Genomic DNA, 12,458 nt, shown 5'->3' with positions numbered 1-12,458 from the left:
CTAAGAAAATGACTTACTGAATCTATGAATTCTATTTTGAATCATTTTGAATCTGGAGGGGGGGGGGGGGGGGGTCCCTTCTCTCTGCGTGGCCTCCTCGTCTCCTACCCATCCATGTATAACGAACTGAGGATTTTGTTCTCATTAAATTAATGAATCATATAGCAAACAAATTTTCTTATTCATCTTTCATTCACTGGCATAATTTGCAAACTACAGAAATGTCAAATTTTACCCTTTCATACTCACCTAGATCTAGAATGAATTAATTTATCTCTTTATTTCAATGAGCTAATTATATAAATCTTTGTGAAGGGTCCATAATAGTAAAAATTAAAGTAACCAACCTTTCATCATTTTATCAACAAATTGAATTTTAATTCCTATCTTTAAACCATATACAGGCTGAACAATAGTTACTTTAAACTTCAATAACAATTAATATGAAGAATAGCAAGAGAAAGCGGTTGAGATGTAGTGGTTGTAAATTTCATATTCCTCCCATGATATCAAAACTGTGCTATACATCCTAATTTGGTACCCATGGCACAAAGAGTTGCAAACAAACACAACTCTTGAAATTTAGCGTAACACGATTTTCAACAACCAGCTGGGCCCCTGTCTTATATAGTGTTGCGATCAACCATAATTATGGAAAGCCAGCAACGTCAACATGTAAATATGCATGGTACCCGGTAGGATTGATGGATTTCCATATAGTTGACGTTAATTGGATCAATCACAACTCTTGGTTAGACAGGATTTTCGTTTTCATAAAATGTGCTTAATATATAAATAAATTGATGTGGTATAAATGTTGGCCTTCTTTACAGCTAGATTTCATACAAATATAGTACTGTTATTATACAAATCTATTTTGATTCAACAGTGATGTAAACCAATAATTTCCATAATATGATCTTTAAAAATATTTTGGGGATGGGAAGAACTATCCCCCTCTTAATCCTCACTGCTCATGGCTAAGGGCTTGATCCGCAACAGCCTTATTAATTCTGGTCCAGTACCATCACAGAATGACCAATACACTGAGTTGTTAAATGTCCTAGGTGATGTCTATACTGATGCTTCTGCTGTAGCTGGGTGTCAAAACTTTTGTGAAAATATGCAATAAAAAAAGGGGTAGGCTTATGAAAATTGCTGAGGACAGGGTTAACTTTCATAACTGCACCACCCTCGCTGCTTATGCCTATGGACCTGAGCGTTATCTGAGAGAGCCTTGTTATCCACAACAGAAGATTCATTACACTGAAATGTAAAATGTGCTAGGTGATGTCTTTGGGGGTGCCTCTGCAGTTCTGGGAACTATTGTAGCTGTAAGTCCCAGACTTTTGTAAAAATGCGCTATAAAAAGGGAATACTTTGACAATTACTGGAGACATGGCCAACTATCCCTTCCGCACCCTCACTGTGTATGATACTGAGCGACACCACCACAGACAACCCATTACATTGAGTTGAACATTGTCCTTGGTGATGCCTTAGAAGTTCTTGGAACTGTTAAGTCTTGTGTCCTTCAAGCTGCATCATAGATAGATCAACAAGGCTCCTTGATAGATGCCATCAGTTTGTTGCCGTTGATAACAGATGTAGTGGCAATGATGAAAGTGTAATCTGCAAAGAAAAAGGGGTAAACGTGTCACATAGTCATGGATTCTGAATATTGTGCTATTGCATAAAGTTATGTTTAATACATGACCGTTGCGATTTTTTCTGAACTTTTGAGAATAAAAATCCTTCCATCAATATATAAATTAAATGTAAAGGTATTCAATTTTCAAGATTTGAGCAGAGTAGAATGAAGTTATTACCTGTTATATTAAAATGGGGGGGGGGGGGGGGAATTGGGGTACAGTGACTTAGCATTGAGCAGACATTTTGTGGCTTAGCTTACATTAGGTATTCCAAGCATAGACATTCTTCAGCTTGTTTTCTGGCATTGTCAAGGGACATGTATAATAAGCAGAATTTGTGAGTTTATCATTTTGAAATGTCTGTTTAGTATTTCAAATCAAAATAATTAGAAATAGTGCAACTTTATATTCTATAAACACATTTCAAAATACCTATATAAGCCTCATACAAATAAACATACGGGGCTATTCCATTATGATCAATCCTTTTGTTCATTCAGCCACCATTTACCCCTTTCTTACATTGAATAATAAACTTGTCAGGCCATGATAATTTGACAGCATTACATCTTGCCATACAAACTAGAAAATGGAGACAAATCCCTCAGGTCCCACTTACAGAAGTCAGGGCCCTGTCTCACAAAGAGTTGCAATTGATCAAATCAACCACTACTCTGGAAAGCCAGCAACATCTAAAATGCATATTTCTTAAAATTTTTTCTAGATATCATGCAAATTCATTCCTTCATTCAAAATCTGTGTGGTTCTCTCTGTTGATAAAGGACATTGTGCAAATTTTCTGAAGAAAAATTTACATTGATGAATTCCTGTATATCTGAGGTTGACCGGATCAATAGTAACTATTTGTAAGGCGTGGCCAAAATGTATTTTTCATGGAATTGTCCTCAATGCCACTTTCACAGCACATACAAAACTCACTCTTCATTTTTCCAAGAAGCCTCAGGGCGTTGATTTCAGCGAAGGTACAGCCTCCTATGAAGTACACCATTACAACCCTCTCTGAGGGAGGGCCACTGATGGAACTGCTTCCTGTATGACCTGACAAATATTAAATATATTTTTATTCTTTGCTGCAAAAAAAAAAGTTTCCTTTTAAGGAAATTTAAAATTAGGCAAAAGTCATCAATCATATAGGACAGCTTGCTCTATCACACAGTAAAAGCTAGATGGATACTTGACTGCATGCAGTCAAACTTTATGCATCCACCATTGCCAAACACAAACTATATCACACACAACTAACACTCTCCATAATGACCACCATGAACTTTGACCCCCTATTAATTCAGGTCATCGTCCGGCAATATATGAGCCAAGATTGAAGATAATCCCTCATATTATTCATTAGTCATCATGAATGCAAGAAATTTCAATGTATGCAATGACCTTTCACCTCATGACCTAAAATATACTCAGATAAATATAAATTTCCTTTGCTTCTAGTTGCCAAATTTGAAGTTAAATTGTCAAAACAGCTCTTTACTGTAATGGTACTTAGGGGTATATAATGACCTCTTTGACCTCTGACCTTAATACATCAAAACTACTAAAGCATCACCACTTCTATAAACATACCAGGACCTAGTTTGAGATTGATCCACTAAATGGCACTTTATTTATTGTGAAAGCAAAGATGAGATGAATGGACGGACAAATGCACGGATGGACGACTTAAAACTTAATGTCCTACAATTTATAGTTGGCAGGGGCATTTGAAAAGGACCCTACTCAAAAGAAATAAAATGTAGCTACAATGAGTTAACCCTAACACCCAAAACAACTTTTTTTATATAAATCTTTGATAAATCTGATGAATCAATATCTCTATGTTTGAGAAAATACCCAAGAGTTGTAGTGTCCAATTATATGGGACACCTTGTAGTTTGTAAGGAGATACAGTACCTTTAACAGATGTTGATTTGTGTGTAGCATAGGATGGTCCTGGTAATAACTTGGTCACATCATCAAGACTGGCCCAACTCCCTCTAGAAAGTACCTTAGGTAAATAAGAACAATATTCAGACTTTATTTACATAAAACTGCAAAAAAAAGGCAGACAGTCCATCGACTGATAAAAATGTATTTGAGAACAAATGATTCTACAAATCATGTATGTCCAAAATAAAGATGGAATGAGGATTTTAACACTTGACTGTGATCTCATGATGAGGTATATACGGTAATGGAAACCTTAATTTCTTGATTCCGCCATTTTACGGACTCGTCAATTTTGCAAAAACTTTACCTTTCCATAGAAAAAAAAATAGCACTTAAACCTATATTCTTATCTGCATATTGGCTAATCAATAGATTCTAAAATAATTCTGTGCAAAGTTTGATGAAAATGGCATGGATTTCACTTTAACTGTAGAATTCACACAGAGGTTATGTAGAAATATTCCTGCCAAATTGTTTTACCAAAGCATGTTTAGCTAAAATGTAATTCAAAAAATATATTTGTATGATTAGATTAAACCTGTTCAGAAAAATATAAAATAAAAAAATTATATTTCACCATGATTTTATGTTTTTCATCCTTAGATCTAACCTACACAACTGTGGTCAATTCATGTTTGACACTCACAAATCACATCAGAATCGAATCCATATGTAGGCCTACATGTAGATATTATTTGTAAGCTTAGGATTATTTACAAGCATGTGCTAGTTTATCAGCTATTATCTAGACTATGAGGCAATGAATCATTAAATTTAAGAGCAGAGCAAATAGACAATTCCATTGTTCCCCCGCGACAGTGTAATCTGATAATATTTAATGATGTTTGCTCCCCCATCTTATGTTACCTGACAAAGATAGATGAGTAAATAAACCAAAATGTCTTGTGTTTAAGAATGTGGAAATGAATAAATATATGTGAGTTTCTTTCTTGTTACTCTGCAAAGATTTCTTTGAATGAGAAATGTACTTGCAAAGGAGGCTAGCTGTATTATCATTCATATCATAAACTGATAAAGGCAAAAAGCAGAAACATATAGTGTACCTATTTAAGGTTAAAAAAAAAGATATAAAAAAAATAATTCAGAAACAAGGAAGAAAGGTTCTGGGAAGAATGGAGAGATGATTTAAGGTCAGTAATTTTGGGTACAGAATACATTTGTTTTAACTTATATAACAAGCAAGAAATCCTGTTGAAATTGTAAAAAAAAATATTAATGTCTGCATAGGGGAAGAGGGAGGGGAAGGGGAGGGCTGTTGGCCCAAACAAGAGAAGATGAGCAATGGAAGTGCAAAAAACAATGTTCCATTCTTTAAAGCCAATACAAACCGGCAGCTTTGTACAACATACATGTATATAGCACCACCTCAATTCCTCTACTACTCAAATCTAGCCAGGTTCCTGACCAGCAATATAATAATCTAGGCAGTGTAGTATTGTAATAAAAGCCCATTTGAATAACACACCAATTCACTACATAATGCATGCCTACCTTAAAGGTCAAGTCCACCTCAGAAAAATGTTGACTTAAATCAATAGAGAAAAATCAGACAAGCACAATGCTGAAAATTTCATCAAAAGTTATGACATTTCAAAGTTTCGCTTATTTTCAACAAAATAGTTATGAACGAGCCAGTTACATCCAAATGAGAGAGTCGATGACGTCACTCACTCACTGTTTCTTTTGTTTTTTATTGTTTGAATTATACAATATTCCAATTTTTACGAATTTGATGATTAGGACCTCATTGCCTGAAGCACAAAATGTTAAAATAATGGAATTCCACGTGTTCAGGGAGGAATGAAATTTCATTTCACATGACAATGACGAGAAAATAAAAATATTTCATATTTCATATAATAAAATACAAAAGAAATAGTGAATGAGTGATGTCATCAACTCTCATTTGGATGTAACTGGCTCGTTCATTTAACTATTTTGTTGAAAATAAGCGAAAGTTTAAAATGCCATAACTTTCTTATTTTACATCCGATTTTGATGAAATTTTCAGTGTTATGCTTGTTGAATTTTTCTCTTTTTATTCAAATCAAGTTTATGTTGGGGTGGACTTGTCCTTTAATAATTACGTAGTACCAAATAGAAAAAGAAGTATTTTTTTGTACCTATAAGATTATAGGCTAAATTAATAGTTTACATGGTGTTGGTCTGTGGACTGTTTCATGAAAGGTGTCAGCACTGACAAGTCATCTTTCTCTGAGCCAATCAAAACCAAGGATTTCACCAAAATTGTCAGTGCTGACAAATTTAATGAACACCCCCTGGGGGGTGTTTCATGAACATTTTTGCCTGACAAGTTGTCAGATCTGACGTCTTTCCTTGATTCTGATTGGCTGAGAGGCACCGTTACGATAGTAATTGTCGGATAAAACGTCCGACAAGTCCTTTCATGAAACGCTCCCCAGGTTACGTTCCTTTTAAAGTTTCTTACCTGTTCAACCAATCGGCACGTGATGGGGGTATAGGCACCGCTGAATACGTAAGACATGTCATTTGGGTCCTTAAGGTTCACTTCAGAAGCCTTGGGAATCTGAAGAAATGAGGCAACCAAAACGGATGTAGATTGTACAATAGTAAAGAGTCATCTTTCCAAATCTCTGAATGTTTTTCTTTTCTTTCTTTTACATATGGTTTCCGACAAAAAAGTAGTCACCAGAGAATGGAATAGGATTTCTGTAACCCCCCCCCACATTGAAGGACCCTGTTCCTTATGATTTGAATTTTCCATAACTAATATTCAGGTATCATAGTCAAAGGGTTAAATAAAAATTCTACTTTAAATAAGGGAGCAATGTTTTTGTTTATTGTCTTTATTTTTCTACATTTAAATAGGGCTAACTTTCAATCAATTAAAAAAAAAGGTTATCACTTCAGGGGGAGAGTTCATACAAGAGTGGGCAAAGTGCCCTTTTGGGGGCTAAATCTCGAACTGGTAAGATTAATTGATTTATGTACATACATGTTAATTTATGACAATAAATAGCAATTTTCTGATAACATGACTTGGTCGGGCAATGACTTCATGACTTGAAAGTACTGATGTTTTAAAGAGAGATCGTTACATGATTTTTTCTGACCACTGTTATAACTTATGGCATATTTGTCTGTTAAAAAAGAACAGAAACGATTCCTCATGGTATGCTCTATTTATTCATGTGCTTCATCTTTTCAAGGTATGAGTCCTAAGCCAAGGCTTACAAAAAATACCTTTAATTTTCTTTAAAGTGACCTAAAACATAGTTGCCATTCCCCCCCCCAAAAAAAAAAAAAAACCTAAGGAATTCATCAAAGCAATATAACGAATTTTAGAAGTTAAGTAATAATAAGAATAAAATGAATTTACGGTGGGATTATAATAGCACAAACATTATTTTCCAAGCAAACGCACATGTAAAGGAATGATTCTTCCAATGCATGATCAGTTAGAAACTTGTTCTGATTCTTATACAAACCAATCACAATAAAACTAGAATAGCTTTTCTTAAAGGGTAAGTCCATCAAAACAGCAGATGGAATGAATAGATGAAAAAATATTGGTAAGTGACATCATTGACTCTCATTTGCATATCACTTTGTTGTACATAGACCTCTTATCTGGAAAGAAAGATTTCAAAACATCACAATTTGTTTTACTCCACATATAATTTTGATGAAATTTTCAGCATTATGTTTTTGTTTTCATTTATGTTTCTTTATATTCAAATCAACTTTTTGTTGGGGTGGACTCCCCTTAAGGTAATTGGAAAATATAGTTGCACCAAGTCCTAGATGCTTTATAATTAATTGTTTCCAATCAAGGTTGTGCAAAAGTTCCTTCTTCTCACAGCATCTTTAACCTACCAAGTTGAGTTTCCTTGAAAGCTGCCTGAAGCCCGCCCTCTTCATGGCCTTGTCCGCTACGCCACTGATCTTGGTGGTGACCCCAGAGACAGTCATCTTTCCCATGTTGATCTCTACTGGCTGCTGCTCAACAAACAGACCCAGTTTCTTCAGATTGGCAAAGGTTAGGAGGTGCTCATAGCCGTGACTCTGAAGGAAGTGCCTTAGTAATGTCTGGTATTCTTTGCTGGGTAAACCTAAAGAGAAAAGTAAATCTGAATAATAAGAATCATATCCCTTCTATGAAGAATTTCAAATAACTGATCTGCCAAATGGAGCTCATACAGTAAAAGAGGACTTTCAATATGTTTTCTGGGGCATGCTCAATATTTCATGATCAGTTCTGCTCCAGAAAAAAAAAAAAGAGAAAATATTTGGAGCTCTCACCGTGTTTGGGGCTCACCAAACAGCGGGTTGTCTCTAGTGGGCAACCCTTATGATGTAGTGGCGCAGACACTCATCAGGTTCTACTGAAAACAGTGCCAGAACATATTTAAATGTAGTCTAGAGTGAGGGTGAGAGACCACTTCGGAAAAGATTACCAATATTTATTGTTCAAACTCAAAGAAGGGATAAAAAATACATATACCGTGTAATTCTTTTGAAAGCATTGTTGGGAGTTACTCATCCTCTTTTGGAATGACAATATTTCTATTTTTCAAAGCCTGGTATATTTGCAAAGTATATGTAATATTCACACAAGATATGAAAGGTTTCTCTTGTGGTAACGATTAATCAAGATTTTGAAGTCTTTCTCATTAAATCATTGCTCAATGCAATGGATAATTCTACAAATGTTTGCATGATGGTACAGACAACATGGAGGAGGTTTAGGATTCAACATGTGGTTAGTCCTGAAAAGAACTGTTAGGATGGCGGAGTGTTGAGATTAAAATTGAGAGGGAAGAAAGAGGAATATAAGTGTGAGATGTATCTTTAGTGAGGTAAGGTGAAGTGATTTAACAAAGTTTTAAACCATGGGGTGTTTCACAAAGACTTAAGTGTGATGTGCTTAAAGATAAATGCCAGTTGTGGTAACGATTTCAAAATGAGTTTGTACAGAATCCAATGAAATGACCACAAAAGTGTCTGTTTGTATAAATAAAAAATATGTGCCAAAGGATTCTGGAAGAAATTGTGTAATTGCTGAGAAATTAACAAATAAGCACGGGATTCGGGTCAAGCGTCGGGCCGACATTCAAAGCAATAATAATACACTGTCCCACATGCACTTATCTGTGTTGGTGATCTTCAGTGTGAACATTTTTAGCGTAGATTTCAAGATTTCACAAAGTTCAGTTTATGTAACTGTAAATGCTAAATGAAATTAAATCACTGATTTGTTACGGGGGAAGGGGGGGGGGGGAGTAGGTGTAGGTTATATGTTTTTACTTTGTTTATAATGATTTCACTTTTATGTCTGATGGTGAACTCCTTTACATTATGGTAATCTTAGCTATTTTGCAAGTAAACTGGCTCCATGGAAGACCAGCAGCAATACATAATTGCAGCTGAATATGGATTACCAGCCGTATAATTAACTTTATTCCTTACCTTTTTATTATTGTATCAATAACATTGACCTCATCATCTCATATTGTATGTATATGTACTTTGTATTTGTTATTTTATATATGGAAATAAAACAAACAAACAATCTTTAAATGCCAACATGCACAATGTAAATTAACATGTACAATCTGATTGATGGAAACGTGGTAGAGTGTGTCCCTTGTGCATGATCTGACCAATGAGGTGATGCGTTACATACTACAAGTGAAATTTAAGAAATTTAACCCTAAATAGACTGGGCTATTTCGATGCCTAAGAAGACTGGGGGGGGGCTGATTCAGCCCCCCCTTATGATCTCGGCCGTCGATCGCGCGATCGCGACGAAAATTGGCACACGCGTTACCCATGGCATTATCTACAAAACTATAACATCAAATTCTGCAAAAATCTCATGTTTGATTAATTATGCTAATTTATGCGTAAAATTATAAGTTTGCTGTAATTAATAAAATAATGCCCCTGAAATGCTAATTTTTGTTTCACATACTCTAGATAGGCATCTGATCAAATTTATTAAAAAAAAATTTCAACATCACATTTATTTTCTTATGTATTCTATTGTTTTCTAAATTTCTTATGTATTTCTTTGTTTTTCGACTTTTTGTTTTTTATTGTTTTTTCAATGGAAATTGTCGGGGACTTTATTTAGATCATAAAAAAGATAAAATTAATTGATTTTAAGCAGTAAAAGGAAAAATAATGATAAATTTATGAATTTTTGGTTAAAAACACTATTTGCATTGGATTTGTACACAAATTCACGTTTTTGAGTAATTGTGGGTGTGCATGCACTTACGAAATGTTGCGTAATTTCCGAACCGCGTACCCGGGGGTCACAATTTTGGTCTCAAAAGTTGCGCGAGACTTGAAAGTAAAAAGTCAGTGAGCGACGCGGTCAAAAAATTTTGCGCGGCGGATTTATCGCGAAAAATGTCGAGGGGGGGGCTGAATCAGCCCCCCCCCAGTCTTTTTAGGGTTAAGTCACACTTTAGTGATGACTTGGGCTTGGTCTCCTAATGATGTACAGTCAATCTGCCTGGAACATTGAGACTCCTCATCTCTCCTAAGCTCATCTATCCCTCACTGCCAAGACTTCTCAGCTGATCTACACTTCTACTGCAATAATGATATTTCAATTAATACACATTGCTTCATCAATCTCTGTATCTAAAATATCAATGACTATCACACCAGTTAAAATATTTCCAATCAAACTCACCATTCTGTGTTAGTGACAGTAAACACATCAGTCTGAGGGTTCTTGTTATAGACATCTATAGAGAGAAAAAATATGTCAATTGCAAATTATTACTATATTATATATTTTCACTATTGTTTATGATTTTCTTCCACTGGGTTTACCTTGCATAAAACTTATTTTCTCTTTATTATTTTCAAAGTTCTTATCAACTTTCTCTTTTGTGGATTGTGTTTAACAAAGATTTAAGTGTGGCCAAAAATTGAATTTTACTCCAAAATAAATAAAGCATTACCCCCATCCACCTCCCTCAAAGAATTTTTCAAATAAATACAAAATATGTGGTAGAGGGGTAATTTCAAACACTAAGATTTCCATTTCTTGAAAAATGCTTAAAATGGGATCCAGCTCTGGTCATAAAAATTTGTGTTGGAAAAGGAGAAAAATTGAAAAAAAACCCCCAAAATGGTGAAAGTTTGAAATAAATCAGACAAGCAGCACTTGAGAAAGTTATGGCTGCTTTAGAATTGAGATCCCTTAGATTATGTAGATTTCAAATTGGCAACTGGGTAAGTCAATAATGAAAAGTGGCAAGGACAACTTTCCCATAGGATATGTACTTAATCATCAAGGATTTGTGGTTCAAGTACCCATTCCCCTGGGGCAGTAATCTAAATATAGCCCAGGTAGTATATTGTTTTATGTCCTCATAAAAGAAAAATAGAATTTGAAGTAAAACTTTTGAAAAAAATTACATATAAGCCATTTTCTGTATTGGAGTACATGGCAGAGTAGTCCTGCCTTACATCACTATGACATCACATATGCGCCCAATTTGAGGTCTCCTTGGGTATAGTGATTACCAATATTTACAACTTTTGAAAATTCATAACTTTCTTATTGTTTGTCCGATAGTTCAAACTATCACCTATCAACTTGTCTGATTTTTCTTTTCCTCTTAAAACAACTTTTTATGTGGATTGGAATCCCCTTCCTCATTTAAGTGCTGGCTTATGTTAGGATGAGTATAGCAAGGCTATTTGATTGATTGCTCTGTGATTTTTTACCGACCACTTAAAAGTTAAAATCCTTGATAAAGATCTTTTAGACCCACCCCCCCCCCCCCCCCCCCCCCCCCCCGATTTCAATACATGCTATTTTAATGTAGATACCATTTCACATACAACATTTTCAAAGAAAATACAATTTAGAAAAAAATTGAAGATAGCCATAACATTCAAAACCATTTGAAGACAAAACAAAACAGAAAATAGCATAGCAGCAGTATCAATAACAATCAATCTTTCGTTGCAGAGGACATGCATCTTATACTGTAGTATGCATTTTAATGAAAGCACTTTCGGCTTTGGTAAATCCTTCCAAAATGTCCATATCATTACTAGATAAGTATGAATGTGTTTATCCTAAAACAGTATTGATGCGGAGGGACATGATATACAGAAGTGACTTTAATAGATTTTGCATCGTTGCATAAAATTCACTAAGAAAATGAACATGTAGGTTTATTTTTTTCTCAACCATGCAATGAGCTGAAAATGTTGGGATATAATATTTATCTGTACTCTAGAGAGGGAACTATGAACATCTTTTCATGAAAGATGTGCATTACAAATCTTACAAATATCCACATTATCATTATCATTAGATATTCCCCCGTCCCTCCCCTCCCCCCAAAAAAAATTATAACAAATAAATAAAGTTTTACTTGAACATGACTAAAGTTGAAGGTGCCAAAATTCAATGAAATAACTTTGATGTGGGAAAGAAACCTATTATTCAAGATGCATCTAAATGTATGCATGCTGCAGCATTCTGCCAAGTTTCACACAAGAGCATGTACACTGCGTTTCCACAACATAATATTCAAAACAAGAAATTTGACCAGTTTCATGCATTATACATGTACTAGACTCAAACACACAACTTGAAGCAGATAAAACTGCTATTAACATGCTTGAATTTAAAAACACACCAACCTTGAAAATATCACTCTGAAAAGGCATACAAGAGAACAGTTGGATATTCAAAGTTAAAGACAATAAGAAAATGAAGGGGAAAATATCAAAACTATGCAGAAATGAATAGAGTATCAATGCCTGGCTTTAAAAACCTTGCATCTCAAAATGCAGAAAAAGCTT

The 12,458-nt window shown here is 34.8% G+C and overlaps 1 protein-coding gene across 2 annotated transcripts in view; it reads right to left on the bottom strand.

Moving 5' to 3' along the window:
* Nucleotides 1-67: 67 nt before the first annotated feature.
* LOC121415746 (vacuolar protein sorting-associated protein 33B-like) overlaps nucleotides 68-12,458 on the bottom strand; it is a 28,405-nt gene continuing 16,014 nt past the window's right edge. The window contains exons 15-21 of one of the 2 annotated variants that reach the window (XM_041609076.1): nucleotides 12,297-12,311; nucleotides 10,321-10,375; nucleotides 7,491-7,726; nucleotides 6,082-6,180; nucleotides 3,576-3,669; nucleotides 2,592-2,711; nucleotides 68-1,632 (exon numbers count right to left, since the gene is read on the bottom strand). In XM_041609076.1, the coding sequence (XP_041465010.1) occupies nucleotides 1,556-1,632; nucleotides 2,592-2,711; nucleotides 3,576-3,669; nucleotides 6,082-6,180; nucleotides 7,491-7,726; nucleotides 10,321-10,375; nucleotides 12,297-12,311 (696 nt within the window). In that variant the 3' untranslated portion in view covers nucleotides 68-1,555. The remainder of the gene's footprint in view (nucleotides 1,633-2,591; nucleotides 2,712-3,575; nucleotides 3,670-6,081; nucleotides 6,181-7,490; nucleotides 7,727-10,320; nucleotides 10,376-12,296; nucleotides 12,312-12,458) is intronic. The other variant, XM_041609077.1, reaches the window with a different exon arrangement.

The sequence above is a fragment of the Lytechinus variegatus genome, chromosome 5 (assembly GCF_018143015.1).
Source record: "Lytechinus variegatus isolate NC3 chromosome 5, Lvar_3.0, whole genome shotgun sequence".
NCBI classification, from domain to species: Eukaryota; Metazoa; Echinodermata; class Echinoidea; order Temnopleuroida; family Toxopneustidae; genus Lytechinus; species Lytechinus variegatus.
This window is presented reverse-complemented; position numbering and strand designations above follow the sequence as displayed.